Raw genomic sequence first — 18647 nt, forward strand, 5'->3', positions numbered from 1 at the left:
GTGTATTCTGGTTTAGGGTAACGGAATGGGGCTATTTACACGAGCAATGCTAAATAAAGAACATGCAGTCAATGTCCGAATGCATTTCCAAGATAACTGCAGTGCAAGAGCCGAATAAGCTCTAAAATGTATGTGTAGGAAATTCGGCACTGTCATAATTAAAATATAAGAAAAACTCTTTGAAGTTTGAACTCTGTTGGTCCACAAGGGTTATACAGAGCCTAAAACACATCCCATCATACATTATATTGTGTAGGGCTGTCAGGGTTCCTCACAAATCCCTGAGAAACACTAACTTGATGTTCCTGGATACAGAAGCACCTTTTGGTTCTCCATAACCTTTCTGTCTTGCTCATTATTACTGAAACTCTCTGCAACATTTTATAATTAACATACAGTTTGATATTTATGAAACAGGACTTTTCCAGATGGTGAATTGGTGTACAACTATGGGGCAAATGCCAAACGGCAGACTATCGTTCTAGCAATATACAGTATTACAGCTGCAGTACAATTTTATATTAGTTTATTATTGTTTAGACTGTAATTATTTTCTATATGAATTACCTTACTGCATATTAAAATAAGTGCAATCTGGCTGTGTGTGTAAAGAGAGTTTTGAAGAGGTTTTACGTAGTTTGCAGTTAATTCATTTCCAAAAGCCAATCTGTCCATCAAGACAAACCATAAAACTGTGCAGGCACCCCACTGTTTACCACGATACATTTGGACAGTAGTTTTCCCATAGTTATACTATGCATTTACTATAGTTTGCCATGGTTCTTTTTTGTTTTAAATATGCTTTACCATACATTGCTACACTTTACAATGCTTACCTATGCTTTACCTGGCTTTCACTGTGCTCTATTACACTTTGCATGCTTTTACAGTGGGAAAGATTTGCATTGCCTCTGCGTATAACAATGGTGTTTTATTTGTGAGTTTTGATTTCTTAGAAGCAGATTTGCAAGTTTCCAATACAGGTTTGTGAGTCTGTATAAATAGTACAAAGCGTTTTTTGTTGAACTTGTGTCACACGTACACGTGTATGTATCGCCTACATTCGGGGGAAGTGGGTGGTGATAAACGTTACAATTTGTACTGTCATGGTGGGTGATATGTACGTTACAGCACTTGTTTATTAAAAGCTGATCTGCAAGCACAGGGTTTATGATGTGTGGAGAGTGCTGTGGATTCAGATTAAGCACATTTGTACACATCGTGAGCCAAGTCCCTACAGTAGCATCACAGGGACTGTCTGCTTTCCTGATTGGTGAAGAAAGTAAACTCGACACACTAGGGTACTGTACTGGAGATGAAGACTGAGCACTTCACAGAGAAGCATCGTTTTTAAAGCTCCTGGCTAGCAATGGAGATGGACAAATGAAAAAACATTTTAATGTTACGAGCAGCTTTGTGCACTGATACATATCTAGCATTGCAATACCTCTCTGTGTGCTGGAATGAAACAGGCAGCTCTGTGCACGGATACATATCTAGCATTGCAATACCTCTCTGTGTGCTGGAATGAAACAGGCAGCTCTGTGCACGGATACATATCTAGCATTGCAATACCTCTCTGTGTGCTGGAATGAAACAGGCAGCTCTGTGCACGGATACATATCTAGCATTGCAATACCTCTCTGTGTGCTGGAATGAAACAGGCAGCTCTGTGCACGGATACATATCTAGCATTGCAATACCTCTCTGTGTGCTGGAATGAAACAGGCAGCTCTGTGCACGGATACATATCTAGCATTGCAATACCACTCTTGGCTTCTCCCTGCGCCCTGCGCTGTTTCCTGAAAAGGAATTTGTGGGGCTGACTGATAAAAACAAACACTATATCTGGAGTGTTGTGACTGAGAGTAAAGTTGGAATGTTTAAAGAGCTAAGAATTCTCCCTAAACCATTGTCAAGTGTTTGCTTGTCAAACAGCTGCACACTTTGTACAGTAGGAGGTGTGCAGTGTAAGGTTATTGTATTTATTCAATATTGTTCCATTTACACACCAATGCTGTAGTTTATCAAGTAATCTAATGCAGAGCTTCTCAAAGGCTTTTTTTAATTGGTTAAAAAACCCCAGTATGTTTTATGTAGATACTGTGAATGCAGGTCATGGAGAAATAACTAAAATACATACTCTTAGTTTTTTCTGGTTCCTTTTTATTTTCATGGTGTTTGCCATCATTCTTCATGGTTCAAATATAATGTATATTTGAACTTTGAGTTCAGGAGCTGCTCTTCAGTTCTAATTGTCTGATACTTCCTTCACACAGATGAGTTATGATGGCTCAGAACCGACACTGATGCGGTATTGTGGTCTGTGTGAATTGCCTATACCGTCACAGAGCCGTCATATTTTAATGCGTCTCTGAACCACCTTGCGAGGTGGTTCAGAGACGGCACTGAACCGTCTTTAACTCCTGTGTGAAATGCTATGCAGGCACTGAAGCGCTATAGTGGGCGTGGATTGAAAGCCAATATCCCACGTCACTGTATACCGGACGTGTTGGGTATTTTTTGTTATACGCTTTCATTTTTTTCAAATGCAATGGCTGATCAAGAACCAGGTAGTAATTGGAGTCTGGAATAAGTTAAGGAAGTGTTAACTTTACGGGTGCCGAGGAGGTGAATTCACAAATAGAAGGGACGTGCGTGATGCTGAGATTTATGGGCAAATCGTCGTTGCCATAAAAATGATCTGTTGACTGACAGGTTTGAAAGTTGTACTCACATGATCCTTTTGGCTGTGTGAAAGGGTTATGACTGTGTGAATGGGTATTTTAAAGAATCTTTTAAAAGTCTCTGAGACGGCTCAGTAGCGGCATTTTTTAGACACATGTAATGTAATCCAGATTAGTAGGAGCCAGCACCATGAGGTGCCTAGCAGTGCATTTGTTTTTAATATTCTTGCATTCCTAGGTAATTGAAAACAATGCCTTTCTGTTTGCAGTTTCTCCCAAAAAGGCAAAAGAATAACTGAGTGCAGCCATGACTCAGTTTTTCCTCTCCTTGTCGTTGTGTTGCAGCGACGCAAACTTGAAGGATGTCTTATCGGACTCTGACTCAGAGATGGGCAGTGTGGAGCAGCTGGAGCAGGGCAGCATGGAGCAGCTGGAGCAGGGCAGTGTGGAGCAGCTGGAGCACGGCAGCATGGACACGCTGGTGAACGGCTGCAAGGCTGACACCGACGCTGCCCGCAGACTCGCCAAGCGCCTCTATCATCTGCAGGGATTCAAGCGCTGTGATGTAGCGCGCCACCTTGGCAAGAAGTAAGCTTGACCTCTGAGATTGAGATTACCACACTTGTCAATGGATATGCATATACAGTACCAAAGTGTGGTTGCCCAGAGAGGTATAAATATAATATGGGAGATACTGAAATTGAAGAAGGGAACTATGAAAAAGACCTAGGAGTTTATGTTGACTCAGAAATGTCTTCATCTAGACAATGTGGGGAAGCTATAAAAAAGGCTAACAAGATGCTTGGATATATTGTGAGAAGTGTTGAATTTAAATCAAGGGAAGTAATGTTAAAACTCTACAATGCATTAGTAAGACCTCACCTAGAATATTGTGTTCAGTTCTGGTCACCTCGTTACAAAAAGGATATTGCTGCTCTAGAAAGAGTGCAAAGAAGAACAACCAGAATTATCCCAGGTTTAAAAGGCATGTCATATGCAGACAGGCTAAAAGAATTGAATCTATTCAGTCTTGAACAAAGAAGGCTACGCGGCGATCTGATTCAAACATTCAAAATCCTAAAAGGTATAGACAATGTCAACCCGGGGGACTTCTTTGACTTGAAAAAAGAAAAAAGGACCAGGGGTCATAAATGGAGATTAGATAAAGGGGCATTCAGAACAGAAAATAGGAGGCACTTTTTTACACAGAGAATTGTGAGGGTCTGGAACCAACTCCCCAGTAATGTTGTTGAAGCTGACACCCTGGGATCCTTCAAGAAGCTGCTTGATGAGATTCTGGGATCAATAAGCTACTAACAACCAAACGAGCAAGATGGGCTGAATGGCCTCCTCTCGTTTGTAAACTTTCTTATGTTCTTCTTATGTTCTTACATATAAAAACATGGCAAACCATGGAAGACTGCACAGTATAACCATGCAAAAAGAGCTTTCAAATTTACCGTGGTAAAGTTTTATATCATTATCCATAGCGGTAAAGACTCTGTAATATGGTATTCAATCAAAAAATACCACATTTGCCTTATTTTGAATTCTACAGAGTCAATTAATCTAAATTTCCTGAAGGGCAGCATATATATGCTGTAGAATGTTTCCATGTATATTGACACTATTATAGTTTGATTGATTAGCGCCCGTGAAAGGGTGGCTTTGGAGGGGTGACGACAGACCAGAACAGAAACCAAAACAAGGAATGGCGGTGAAACTGAGGCGCTACGACGCTCAGTACTTTATTAAATAATAAAGGAAATAAAGATATATACAAAACAAAACACTAAACAAAAGGGCACAAGGGCCAAACAAACAAACACTAAACAAGTAGTATGCTGGTTGCGAAACCAACATACGTAGCAATTGTTTATTTCTTTTTCCCACAGACTTGCGTCTCTCCTCTGACACTCTCCCCCTCTAAGCCGAGAGTGGGTCCTTTATATTCTGGCCGAGGGGTTAACTAGCTATTAATTAATTATCTTATTACCCCTCGGCCATAGTCTGCACGAGTTTAATAAGGATGCATGACTGTCAGCTAGTTAAATAAATCAGTAGCTGATCAGTCACGCATCCTCTCGAGATTTTTAAAATATATATATATAAAACAATAACAAATAATATCAGTTTTCGTCGTCATATAAACATATAAATCATAATATAAATAAATAATAAACAAAGGGGCGGGACACTCCGCCACAGCGCCATAGAACAGGAAATATGCAGGCCACGAAGCAGCACTGTATTTATTGACTGGATGCACCTATTGTAGTACTGAAAAGAAACTTGGTAAATATATTTTTCGATGCCTTTAAGTAATTTAGTAGTTTGCTGTTTCTTTTAAGTACTACATTATACCCTTCTTTGGCGTATAGTTCTATAGTCAGTAGCTGTAAATCAGGGGTGAGTAGCCTACATGCGGACCCTGAAGCGAGCCCTATAATATAATCTCAGCCTTCATTGGGCAGTGGAAGGAAGCAAAGATTGTGTTGAGAGGCTTTCCAGTGATGGTATCCGTATCCCATAATTACTAGAGTGTCTGTGTTGAAGCAGCAGGATGTCAGTGATCAGATAGCATTATGAACTGGTGTGTGAAGAGATTACTCATCTTCTTGCCTGCATGGAAACAGGTCTGATAATCTCTGCATGTTTGAGATCCACCCACCACCTAATGACTCATGTTTTTGTGCACAGTAATGAGTTTAGCAAGCTGGTGGCTGAAGAATACGTGGGTTTCTTTGACTTCACGGGCCTGAGTCTGGACAGAGCACTCAGGTGAGTTCACAGCATGCAGACAGAGTGGATCCGAATCACAAGCTGGGGTGTCAGCACATATTTAAAAATAGTTAATTCCAATTGTGTTTAAAATTCATAGAGCTAACCAAACAGTTCCTGTACCTAATATGTATTGCTGTAATTCTGTACTTTTAGATGAAACGTGCATTTGATTTTTAATGGTATTTTCTATTCAGTAGCTATAAAAATAAATTATATACAGTACTGTGCAAAAGTTTTAGGCAGGTGTGAAAAAATGCTGTAAAGTAAGAATGCTTTCAAAAATAGACATGTTAATAGTTTATATTTATCAATTAACAAAATGCAAAGTGAGTGAACAGAAGAAAAATCTACATCAAATCAATATTTGGTGTGACCACCCTTTGCCTTCAAAACAGCATCAATTCTTCTAGGTACACTTGCACACAGTTTTTGAAGGAATTCGGCAGGTAGGTTGGCCCAAACATCTTGGAGAACTAACCACAGTTCTTCTGTGGATTTAGGCAGCCTCAGTTGCTTCTCTCTCTTCATGTAATCCCAGACAGACTCGATGATGTTGAGATCAGGGCTCTGTGGGGGGCCATACCATCACTTCCAGGACTCCTTGTTCTTCTTTACGCTGAAGATAGTTCTTAATGACTTTCGCTGTATGTTTGGGGTCGTTGTCATGCTGCTGAATAAATTTGGGGCCAATCAGATGCCTCCCTGATGGTATTGCATGATGGATAAGTATCTGCCTCTACTTCTCAGCATTGAGGAGACCATTAATTCTGACCAAATCCCCAACTCCATTTGCAGAAATGCAGCCCCAAACTTGCAAGGAACCTCCACCATGCTTCACTGTTGCCTGCAGACACTCATTCGTGTACCGCTCTCCAGCCCTTCGGCGAACAAACTGCCTTCTGCTACAGCCAAATATTTAAAATTTTGACTCATCAGTCCAGAGCACCTGCTGCCATTTTTCTGCACCCCAGTTCCTGTGTTTTCGTGCATAGTTGAGTCGCTTGGCCTTGTTTCCACGTCGGTGGTATGGCTTTTTGGCCGCAAGTCTTCCATGAAGGCCACTTCTGACCAGACTTCTCCGGACAGTAGATGGGTGTACCAGGGTCCCACTGTTTTCTGCCAATTCTGAGCTGATGGCACTGCTGGATATCTTCCGATTGCGAAGGGAAGTAAGCATGATGTGTCTTTCATCTGCTGCAGTAAGTTTTCTTGGCCGACCACTGCGTTTACGGTCCTCAACGTTGCCCGTTTCTTTGTGCTTCTTCAGAAGAGCTTGGACAGCACATCTGGAAACCCCTGTCTGCCTTGAAATTTCTGCCTGGGAGAGACCTTGCTGATGCAGTATAACTACCTTGTGTCTTGTTTCTGTGCTCAGTCTTGCCATGGTGTATGACTTTTGACAGTAAACTGTCTTCAGCAACCTCACCTTGTTAGCTGAGTTTGGCTGTTCCTCACCCAGTTTTATTCCTCCTACAAGTCTGTTTCTGTTTCAGTTAATGATTGTGTTTCAACCTACATATTGAATTGATGATCATTAGCACCTGTTTGGTATAATTGTTTAATCATACACCTGACTATATGCCTACAAAATCCCTGACTTTGTGCAAGTGTACCTAGAAGAATTGATGTTGTTTTGAAGGCAAAGGGTGGTCACACCAAATTTGATTTAGATTTTTCTTCTGTTCACTCACTTTGCATTTAGTTAATTCATAAATATAATCTATTAACATGTCTAGTTTTGAAAGCATTCTTACTTTACAGCATTTTTTCACACCTGCCTAAAACTTTTGCACAGTACTGTATATGCTAATATTACAGATATTGTAAGTAATAAACTATAATACATAAACATTTCTGTTATACAGTACAGTCCATCATAATTCCAGGCTGTGTTTAAAGTACAGTTTGTAATTTACATTTGTCTGTTCACATGACCTGTCGAAGAATATGGTGAACTTGTGATGCAGCACTGAAGTGTGTGCATGGAGCATCTTTGATATAGGAAAATGTGAGATATACAAATGATTGCCATTCATGTTAGATTTACTGGACTTGTGTAACTTGACCCTTTTTGTAGATATCTTTATATGGCTAATCTTATGTGTAGCCCTATTATTATTATTATTATTATTATTATTATTATTATTATTATTATTATTATTATTATTATTATTATTAATGTGTTTATTTGACAGGGACGTACAGTGTTTGACATGTTGTAAGATGCATTGCACCCAGATTTAGCTATGAGCTCATTTTCCTTGGCAGTCCCTGCACAAACACAGCTACAGAAGGGAATGACACATCTACAGAATTGCAGTCATTAGTATTCTTACTCTGCTGTGTGTTGTGCTGGTGGAATGGCCGTTCTTTAACCCGTTTCTCCTGTTTGTACTTCCAGAACATTTCTGAAAGCCTTTCCTTTAATGGGTGAGACTCAAGAAAGAGAGCGCGTTCTCATCCACTTCTCTCAGAGATACTGCCAGTGCAATGCGGAGGGTGTGACCTCAGAAGGTAGGTGTTCCTTCACACAGTCCATACAGACGAATCGATGCAGCTTTACCTGCACTCTTACAATGCTGAACTATCTGCAATAGGCTGTTTGCAATTCAGAATTCCTGAAAAGAAAGGCATGGGGGCTGAGAACTTTCTTAACCCAGTTTAGATCCAGATATCTTGTTTTTCTGTTTTAACCGATAAACACTGATAAAACACCCCTGCAACCAAAATAATGAAATCAGTGTATATCTAATAAACCCCAGGAAAACACTTGAAATGGCTACTCCAATTGACGTTGATTTCACTCCTTTCCCAGTTCAGACACCTCCTGACTTGTATCTAGCATTGATTAGTTCTGAATACTCTAAACCCACCCCCAGCTACTGAGTGGGAGCAAATTCCTACATTTCTATTGGAGACTCAGAAGACAGGGAGGGAGGATTGTAAACGAGATTACAATTAGAAATGAAGGGTTGTTTTTGCTCGTGAGATTTAAAGCTATATTCCCCAGCGCAGGTAAACTCTTTTGCTTTCTTTTCTCCTGTACGGTATATCATTATTTTGTTGGTCATTTATTTAAGTTTAGCAAAATAGGTATATAGGATGTGCTTGATCTGTGTCTGCCTTTCTCCTCCTGTAACAGCTTTGTTTCGAAAATATTTTATGCATGTTAGTGACGTGGTCTTGAAATTGAAATGGTATATCAATGTTGTATACAGTGCATTTTTAAATAGACACTGGCAGTGTGTAACAGTTAAGTATATTAGAATAAACTATGATGGGCTACTGTTTTCTTTTCTCTGTTGGCTAGTGGAGAAAATGTGTTTAACAGCCAAACTGGGGTAAACCTGTGCACTGGACTGACCTACGCACCGCGTTACTGGATCCTCAGCTAATGCGCTATCCTTGCACTGTTGCACTACTGTGTCATTGTAGATATAGGCCCAGATACTCAAAGCGATGCGCAATCCTGTCGCAGAATTTGTGCCTTGCAAAAATTAGTGCTTTTGCACAAGAATTGATATTTTCCAACACGGCACAAAACAATTGCGCGAATTTGGAAAATAGCAGTTTTTTGCTCAACTCGCAAATGTGTTTGTGTCTCGCAAAACCACCTGCGCATTCATTACCAATATAGCAGAAATGCACAAGAGCAACGTGTGAATGCGCAGAATTGGAATACTACACGACAATGGACTGTTAATAATACCCTGCCAAGCAGCTATCATAGGTGTACAGTACATACCAATATTCCTCAGACGAGTCTACACTCAAATGGAATGCAGATGGAATGCAGAATCAAAGCACCCCCGAAGTTGCATGCCCACCTCCACAAATATATAAATAAGCTACTAAATGGAGAAATGAAACAATGGATCACAGGATAGTGTAGGCTATTCAACATATAACTTAAAAAATATATTGTATCTAACTGGATAAGTGTCAACATGAAGGAGATAGACAAAATATCTCTGGAGCATCAAACTCCACTCTTTATTTAACAGAAACCCGCCTGTCAGCCGGTGTTCTGAGTAGCTCCGACCCGTGCTCCTTACACTATACATAAACATATTTACAGAAGTGTGGACTGTAAAACAAACCCACAATGCTGAAAACAGTACTCTGTTCGGAAGCCCCGAAGACTGGAATCTCAGCATGGAGCTAGCCATCACATGTGTATCCCTTACTCATACTCCTGCTGAAAGCCCCTTCCAACTGCCCACCACTCACCACGCACCCAGCTCCTACCACACCTGTATGGCATAGTCAATAGCATGGAATGCAGATCGTGGGTGTCAGAGTATGCTTCTGATATCAATGAGAAATAAATAACAATACTTAAAAAAAAAAAGTTAACTGTTAACTATACCTGTGTGTGGAATTACCAGGGGAGGGGCATGAAAAGGAAAGGGAGCCTCTGGAGAATGCAGCTACAGGGATATGTTACGGATTGAGCCCTTGGGCACTGCAGCCCTTTGCCAATGTTGCTGAGGATAGGGCTAAACGCATGTAATGGAAACATGCTGCACATTGCAAGCCTGTCACGCTTATTGCAAAACATAGCCATTTTCATTCAAAATAATTTTATGCTTAAACATATGAGATTTGTGCACATACATACATTTGTATCTAATGTTTATCATTATCACAGGCATTAGCATGGCTAATAAGCTAAATATTTAAAGGGCCAGCACAGATTCTGCAGAATTCAAACAGATGTATCTATGTTGTGTTGTTTGCTGGGAAGTGAGTTTATGATTTCTCTACTTCTGTCTCCATAATTGACAGGTGTCACACAAATATGAGTACATGTTACCTATTCTAATTAATTTACATGTTTTGACTTTCTTGTTTTCTGTTACAGTACCATCCGTTTTGTTTTTCTTTCTCAGTATTAGCCGTGATTCCGCTTATCAAACCACTATTGCTCCGTATCTGGACTGATCTGATTTTTGTAATGTGTTTTTATTTTTTGTAAGAACTGTAAGTTGCCATGGGTAGGGGCATCTGTTATAAGAAAATACATACATACATTAACAACAACTACAATAATTAATAATATTAATAATCCAGCTGGATTAATAGCCTATCTATTTATCTATCTATCTATCTATCTGTCTATCTATCTATCTATCTATCTATCTATCTATCTATCTATCTATCTATTAATCACTTGCTTGACAAACCTGAGGGGCAATTAATTCAACTCAAATAAAATGGGCTGAACGGGCAGTGGAATAAGAAAGAAGCACCTTTTGTACATTTTACATTCAAAACGCCGACAAAATTTATCAATACAGTAATCAGTAGCCTAGCCTACTACTGTGTAAGCAGTGTCTTTGATATTGAAATCTATGTGAATGCAAGGTATGGAGGTGCAAACTGTTGCTTGATCGATCTAGGGTTGATATACTGCTGTATGTGTCTATCCACCCGTCCGCTCCAGCTCATCCAGAACTCCGCTGCTCGCCTGGTGTTCTCTCTGCCTCGCTTCTCCCACGCAACTCCACTGCTTCGCTCACTCCACTGGCTCCCGATCACCGCTCGCATCCAGTTCAAGACTCTTGTACTAGCCTACAGATGCCTTGACCAGACTGCACCCAGCTACCTCCAGACCCTCATCTCTCCCTACACCCCCACTCGACCTTTCCTCTCCTCCTGCACTAGAAGACTGGCTCTACCTCCTTTACGCTCCCCTGCCTCCAGAGCCCGCTCCTTCTCAGAGGTTTGCATCTTGCAGTATAGCCTTTGTAATTCTGCTGCCGAAGTCTTCTGCGAACAGTAGATTGTGACACTTTCACCCCAGCATTCTGGAGGTTGTTGGTGATTTCACTGACACTTATTTTAGGGTTGTTTTTCACAGCTCTGATCATTTTTCTGTCATCAACTGCTGTTGTTTTCCTTGGCCAACCTGGTCGTTGAAGACACCAGTGGTTTCTTTCTTTTTCAGGACATTCCAAACTGTACTGTACCTTGACTATTTAATCCCTGTACACAGTGTTGGGTTTACAGTTTGAAAAAACAGCACTGACTTCAACTGCAAGCATGGCTGGGAAGAGCTGTAACTCTGTCAGTCAGCAAACAATGTACCGTTGCTTCAAAAAAGCTGGGGTTTCTGTAGTTGAGGAGAGTGCTGACGAAAATACAACCGAAACTGAAACTCTGACAACACCAGAGGGGATGTCAGAGGAAGAATTCTCGGCTGTGTCACCTTAGCGACCAGGACGCTCTGCCTGAAACAGACACCGATGACGTAAGCGTGCGTGCTGCGCTTGTAACACTGCGGCGTGCTATGGAGCAGCATCCAGATATAGAGCCGAATTGGGATTTTGTAGAAAACGCTGACAAAGTTTGCAGTCCATACTTGCAAAAAAAGATCGTCCAGATGCGTATCACAGAGTTCTTCGCTGGAAACAATTTGCAGTAATGTAGCTGTACATTTATGCACTTGTGTTACTTTTTTGCACTTTTTATTACATTCATAGGTTTTAATACATTTTATTTATTAGTGTTACGCGTGTCTTAAAGAATTTTTACCGCATGCACACTTATTTTATTTTGCTTACTGTACTGGTGATGGGGGACATTTTGAATGTCAGGTTATTGTGTGGGAGTTTATACCGTCCATCGCTTACTGCGGGCGAATCACAAACAAGCCCGTTCTAAGCAGTGGCGACTGTACAAGGTTGCAAACAGGAGCTGTAACAAAAAAAACATTTAGTTCATTTGAGCCTCTGATCGTTGATCTCAGACGTCACTGGAGAAAAAAATAATGAAGCCATATCATAGAGTATCTTTGAATAATGAAGCCACATCATAGAGTACCTTTGAATAATGAAGCCACATCATAGAGTACCTTTGAATAATGAAGCCACATCATAGAGTACCTTTGAATAATGAAGCCACATCATAGAGTATCTTTGAATAATGAAGCCACATCATAGAGTATCTTTGAATAATGAAGCCACATCATAGAGTATCTTTGAATAATGAAGCCACATTATTATTATTATTATTATTTATTTCTTAGCAGACGCCCTTATCCAGGGCGACTTACAATTGTTTCGAGATATCACATTATTTTTACATACAATTACCCATTTATACAGTTGGGTTTTTACTGGAGCAATTTAGGTAAAGTACCTTGCTCAAGGGTACAGCAGCAGTGTCCCCTACCAGGGATTGAACCCACAACCCTCCAGTCAAGAGTCCAGAGCCCTAACCACTACTCCACACTGCTGCCCTTAATCATAGAGTACCTTTGAATAATGAAGCCCTAACCACTACTCCACACTGCTGCCCTTAATCATAGAGTACCTTTGAATAATGAAGCCACATCATAGAGTACCTTTGAATAATGAAGCCACATCATAGAGTGTCTTTGGCCACAGGTTTTAATTGCCTCCCCACACACGTGAGAAGTTTTAATAATGTCGACATGACAAGCTCAGAAGTAGGAGGGTCTTTCTGTATTGTCACATCAAAAAAAGAGAATGCCATACAGTGCAGAGAAATGCAGGTGCGTCACTTCAAAGCTAATTCCACAAAACACAAGCTGGTAACATGGCTCCTAATCAAAGAGAACTGTTTTTCTTATCAATCCTTATTGCAGAGAAAGAAAAGTTGCACACAGATTGTTTTAAATGTGCTCTGGGTGCATCATAGCGGTGGCCAGCGCTAGCATTCAAGCAGGCTGTAGATTAGGTCTAACAACTGTGTCTCATCGAAGGTATTTTATCACTGTAACATAATGAAATTAGAACCACCAACCACATATTATCTGTAAAAGCTTCTAGATGATTGATCCCAAGTGAAAAAACGGCAGTCCAGTGTTTTTTTTTTTTTTCTTTTATTTTAAACGTGTTTTTAATCAGGACATACTTGGTACGTTAGGCAGCACTGAGCAAACATTATTGAGGATGTACCAGATACGTTAGGCAGCATAGAAGTGGTTAATGCTAAACTCAGATAAAACAGAAATGATGCTTTTAGGATCACAGAATCAACTAAATAATATAAATCCATCTGATTTTACATTAGGTAGTTTCTCCTCTGTTGAAGGCTGAAAGGCAAAGAAGCACAAACACATGGCCCCGGTGTTAGCAGCCTTGCATTGGCTTCCTGTCCGGTTTAGGATTGATTTTAAGGTTATGCTTCTAACTTATAAGCTTTAAATGGCCTTGCTGATCCCGTATGCCCCTAGTCACTCTCGTAGATCCCAGGATGAAGGTTCACTCAGTATTCCAAGGATACAGAGAAAGAAGGCAGGTGGCAGAGCGGTCAGCTTAGAGCCACAAAGTTGTGGAATGATCTGCCATGATTTATAAGGGAGGCACCATCTCTTGCTGCTTTTAAAGTCAGATTAAAAACACATTTTTATAATTTAGCATGTGTATTTTAAAGGGAAAAGGTATGATCCTATTTTATTCTACTTATTATTTTTTTGTACTGCCTATTTTTGTCACTGCTTTCTATAGTAAAATAATTATTTTGTATTATTTTTTATTATTCTAATGTATGTACAGTGCCTTGCATAAGTATTCACCCCCCTTGAACTTTTTCACATTTTGTAGTGTTACAACCTGGAATTAAAATGGATTTAATTGGGATTTTTGCCATACTTAACATACTTAACACTTTGAAGGTGCAAAATATTTTTTATTGTGACACAAAAGTTAATTAAAAAAAAAAGACATTTGGTAGAAGCAGCTTTGGCAGCGATTACAGCTGTGATCTTTTTGGGTAAGTCTCTACCAGCTTTGCACATCTGGATCCTGCAATTTATGCCCATTCTTCTTGGCAAAATTGCTCAAGCTCTGTCAAGTTGGATGGGGACCGTTTGTGAACAGCAATTTTCAAGTCTTGCCACAGATTATCAAACGGATTGAGGTCTGGGTTTTGACTGGGCCATTCTAAGACATTCAGGTTCTTGTTTTTAATCCACTCCAGTGTAGCTTTGGCTGTGTGTTTAGGGTCATTGTCTTGCTGGAAGGTGAACCTCCGTCCCAGTCCCAGGTCTCTTGCAGACTGAAACAGGTTTTCCTCTAGAATTTCCCTGTATTTGGCTCCATCCATCTTGCCCTCAATCCTGACCAGTTTCCCAGTCCCTGCCGATGAAAAGCATCCCCATAACATGATGCTGCCACCACCACGCTTCACCGTGGGGATGGTGTTCTCAGGGTGATGAGCAGTGTTGGCTTTGCGCCACACGTAGCGTTTTGCGCTAAGGCCAAAAAGTTCAATTTTGGTCTCGTCAGACCAGAGAACCTTTTTCCACATGTTTGCTGTGTCTCTGTGGCAAAGCGCCCCGCCCCTGTGTGCATTTGTGTTATGTGTATGTATGTATGCGTGCGTATGTTAATGTTGGTGTATAGATTGGTACACGGGATATAAACGGGTCTGTGTTTCACGTGTGTTTAAAGTGTAGATTTGTATTTAGGCACGAGGAGAGCACAAATCACTTCACGTGCTGGTTAAATGTAATATGTGAGCACGGGGTTGCACAGAATTAATTCACGTGCTGGGATTCAAGTGAATAATTAATTAGTAATTGAATCCCAGCACAATAGTATATATAGAGACACGTAGCATGCACTCGTGGTTAGGTGTTCAGAGAGTGGAGAACGGGTGAGAGAGAAGGAGTAAAATCGTAAAAGTGAAATATAATAAGTGTTTTGTTTGTACTCACCGTGTTTGTTCGTCTGTCCTGCACCGTCTGTTTAGTGTTTAGTCGTTTTGTATGTCTGTTTATTTTGGCGCAAGTGCCGTGTCCCGTGTTTTTGTCTGTTCAAACCTTTTATTTTCTGTGCTGTTTTATTAAATGCTGAGCGAAACCATTCGCTCAGCTCCACCAAAACCCCAAGTCTCTGTCTGTTTACTCCCTGCTTCTGGTCTGACGCCACCCACTCCGGCCGTCTTTGTGACAGTCTCCCACATGCCTTTTGGCAAAATCCAAACCGGATTTGATATGGGTTTTTTTCAGCAATGGCTTTCTTCTCGCCACTCTTCCATAAAGCCCAGCTTTGTGGAGCATCCGGGTTATAGTTGTCCCATGGACGGTTTCTCCCATCTCAGCTGTGGATCTGTGGGTACTATTGTAGGCAGTTAATATATTCTTAAGAGCAATAAATTAAAGGACCTCCAAAAACTGTAGGGGATAAAGAGATACCTTCGATAGTCAAGATCTCGGTGGGACCTCTACAATAAACGGTGTCCTATTATAATGTACAAACCCGTTTTTAATATCGCTCTCTGAAAACGATGGCGGATTTACACATTACAACAAGCCAAAAATAGACCACGTTCCAGACTGTTCAAAGTTCATAAATCGTGTTTGTTCAACATGAGCGAATGATTCAATACTGGGAATCTCTTCTTAGAAAGATCGTATTTATTAAGCATGCAACAATATAAGTTTGAAAATCACACAAAACAGTTACACAATTAATGTCACATTAAAAGAATTACAAGAGAACAACAATTTACCAAATAAATACTAGTACATACTGACACAACAAGGGGTCACACAATACATAAGTAAGAGTATTGTTACCTAGCCTGAAAAGCAGTCACTTTCAGCGTTCTGTTACCTTGTGTTTCTCCGAGTGTCAGGGCCCCCAACCTTGATGGATAAATACTGAGAGCTGAGGGTTCCAGGTGCAGTCTTGTAGTTTCTTAGAGTCTGAGCAAGCAGGGATAGCGCAGGTCTGGGGCAGAGATTAGAGGGCTAACGCAGGTCTGGGGCAAGCGTAGTGGGGTAGAGCTGGGGACTCAGATTAGAGGGCAAGCGTAGGGGGGTAGAGCTGGGGACAAGGAGCTGGGGCTAAAGCAGGGGTTTTATACTTTTCAAACAAAGAGATTATTTGAATTTCCCGTTGCATGCCCATTGGCTATTTGGTAGCGAATGGGCTTGAAATCTTGATTGATTGCTCCCCCCTTCCTCTGTCTGATTAGTTCATTATCATAATCTGGAAAGGGGAAACTTTTAAAACGTGCATAACTTTTGCTAAATAATTCAGATTTTATTCTGAATTCCCGTTATTTTTACCATAAAAAATTACATTTCTTTAGACACCAAACATGTCGGGTTGCGACTTTGGTTAGACATTGCAAACAGTTTAATTCTCTTAGGGATTTATTACCTGGGTTATTCTATACTTGTTAGGCAATTTAAGAATAAAAACGCTTGCATCTTGTACTCATAGTGGTATTAAATCAGTATGATGTGAAATTTGTCTTAAATCTCTAAGCTATTTTTCTCTCTTTCAGACTCCTATTCTAAACCACCTCTCTTACTAGACGGGTTAATTAAATCATGGAGACGGTTTTGATTTGCCTTTTGTTTCCTGAGTGCCTGGTGCATTCAAGGTGTTAGGTTGATCGTTATCTCTAGGCAAAGCTAGACAAATTAGATTAAAGTTCATTCAATGTAGATTCCTGATACAATATCATAAGAACATAACATAAGAAAGTCCATGACATTTGCAATATATTTGAGATGACAATGTCTATAGAACCTACAGATCTCTCCAGCTCCTTCAGAGTTACCATTGGCCTCTTGGTTGCTTCTCTGACTAATGCCCTCCTTACCTGTTCACTGAGTTTTGGTGGACGGCCTTCTCTAGGCAGAGTCGCGGTTGTGCCATATTCTTTCCATTTTTTAATAATGGATTTAACGGTGCTCCGGGGGATGTTCAAAGTTTGGGATATTTTTTTATAACCCAACCCTGATTGGTGCTTCTCCAGAACTTTATCTCGTACTTGTTTTGATAGCTCCTTGGTCTTCATGATGCTGTTTGTTTAGATATTCTCTCTACAAACTCTGGGGCCTTCCAGAAACAGGTGTATTTAATCTGAGATCATGTGACACTTTAATTGCACACAGGTGGACTCCATTCAACTAATTATGTGACTTTTGAAGGCAGTTGGTTGCACCAGAGCTTATTTAGGGGTGTCACAGCAAAGGGGGTGAATACTTATGTAATCAAGACTTTTCAGTTTTTAATTTGTAAATAATTTTGAAAAATATGTAGATTTTTTTCCCCACTTCGACATTATGGACTATTTTGTGTAGATCAGTGACAAAAAATCCTAATTAAATCCATTTTAATTCCAGGTTGTAACACTACAAAATGTGGAAAAGTCCAAGGGGGGTGAATACTTATGCAAGGCACTGTAATTTAAAGGGGTATTTTATCATCTTATCGTTGACTATTTCTCTAAATTGTTTTGTATAGTATTCGTTTTTGTAATTTTGATCTATAAAGTGCTTTCAGGTGATTTATCACGAAAGGTGGTGTATAAGAAATAAAGATTGATTGAATGAACCAAGCACCTGCCCTCCACTCATGACTGAAACTGCCTTGCAGCAGGGTGATACATGCCAGTACTGACACAGTCACTCAGTCATGTAGGCTAGAAGGACTATCAATCTGACAGAATCAAAGAGTTGAGGTAAAAGTAGTAAAGCATGTATTAGATCATGTCTTGGTCTCTGTTTGTGAGCATACTGTTTAGTAACACGTTGCTGCTAGTGCACTAAAACTTCTTGTAATGGTTTAAATTGTATTTATATGTTAATGGGTTGCAGTTGTAAATGCACTTCTGTCCATCTGAAACCACACACTTCCCAATCACTTCCCAATCCTGTGACATGCAATTAAATGACTTTCAGTTTCTGAGGTCAACTTTCTCACTTTGCTATCCGTCCAGTTCGAAGCTACCCCTATGTACATGTGTGTTTCTAATGCTGTGTCCAGCCCCTGTGTGTGTGGCATGGAACAGAACTGTATGGCTTATTTCTGTTCTGGTAAAGGAGTGTGTGATTGGTTGCATTCTGCATTGGGCAAGAGCCCATTGGAAATATGGAGTATTTACAACCTTTCAACCAACAGAGTAAAACAGATAAGCTCATCCTGAAAGCACTGGTATGGAGTTTGGCATGCAGACTGCCACATTATGTGCTGTCATAACTGTGGCCCATAGGGGCTACTGTATGTTTTGTAGTACCTTCCCATTGTTACAAGACCCTGCATAGTTTCCAAAGGGAAGCATACAACCCACCTGTCACTTTACCTGTAATTCAGGAAGGAAGTGCAGTCTTGTGGAGGAAAATGTTTAGAATGCTTGACACTAATAGAATGTTGTGGACCATCAGGTTATAATCTCTATATTGAT

General features: G+C 40.3%; 1 protein-coding gene across 2 annotated transcripts in view; it reads left to right on the top strand.

Moving 5' to 3' along the window:
* LOC117431585 (PH and SEC7 domain-containing protein 2-like) overlaps positions 1-18647 on the top strand; it is a 214679-nt gene that overhangs the window by 131967 nt on the left and 64065 nt on the right. For both annotated transcript variants that reach the window (XM_034927050.2, XM_058996025.1), the window contains exons 4-6: positions 3033-3275; positions 5388-5468; positions 7873-7985. In XM_034927050.2, coding sequence (XP_034782941.2) covers positions 3033-3275; positions 5388-5468; positions 7873-7985 — 437 coding nt within the window. The remainder of the gene's footprint in view (positions 1-3032; positions 3276-5387; positions 5469-7872; positions 7986-18647) is intronic.

The sequence above is a fragment of the Acipenser ruthenus genome, chromosome 22, assembly GCF_902713425.1.
Source record: "Acipenser ruthenus chromosome 22, fAciRut3.2 maternal haplotype, whole genome shotgun sequence".
In the NCBI taxonomy this organism is placed as follows: Eukaryota; Metazoa; Chordata; class Actinopteri; order Acipenseriformes; family Acipenseridae; genus Acipenser; species Acipenser ruthenus.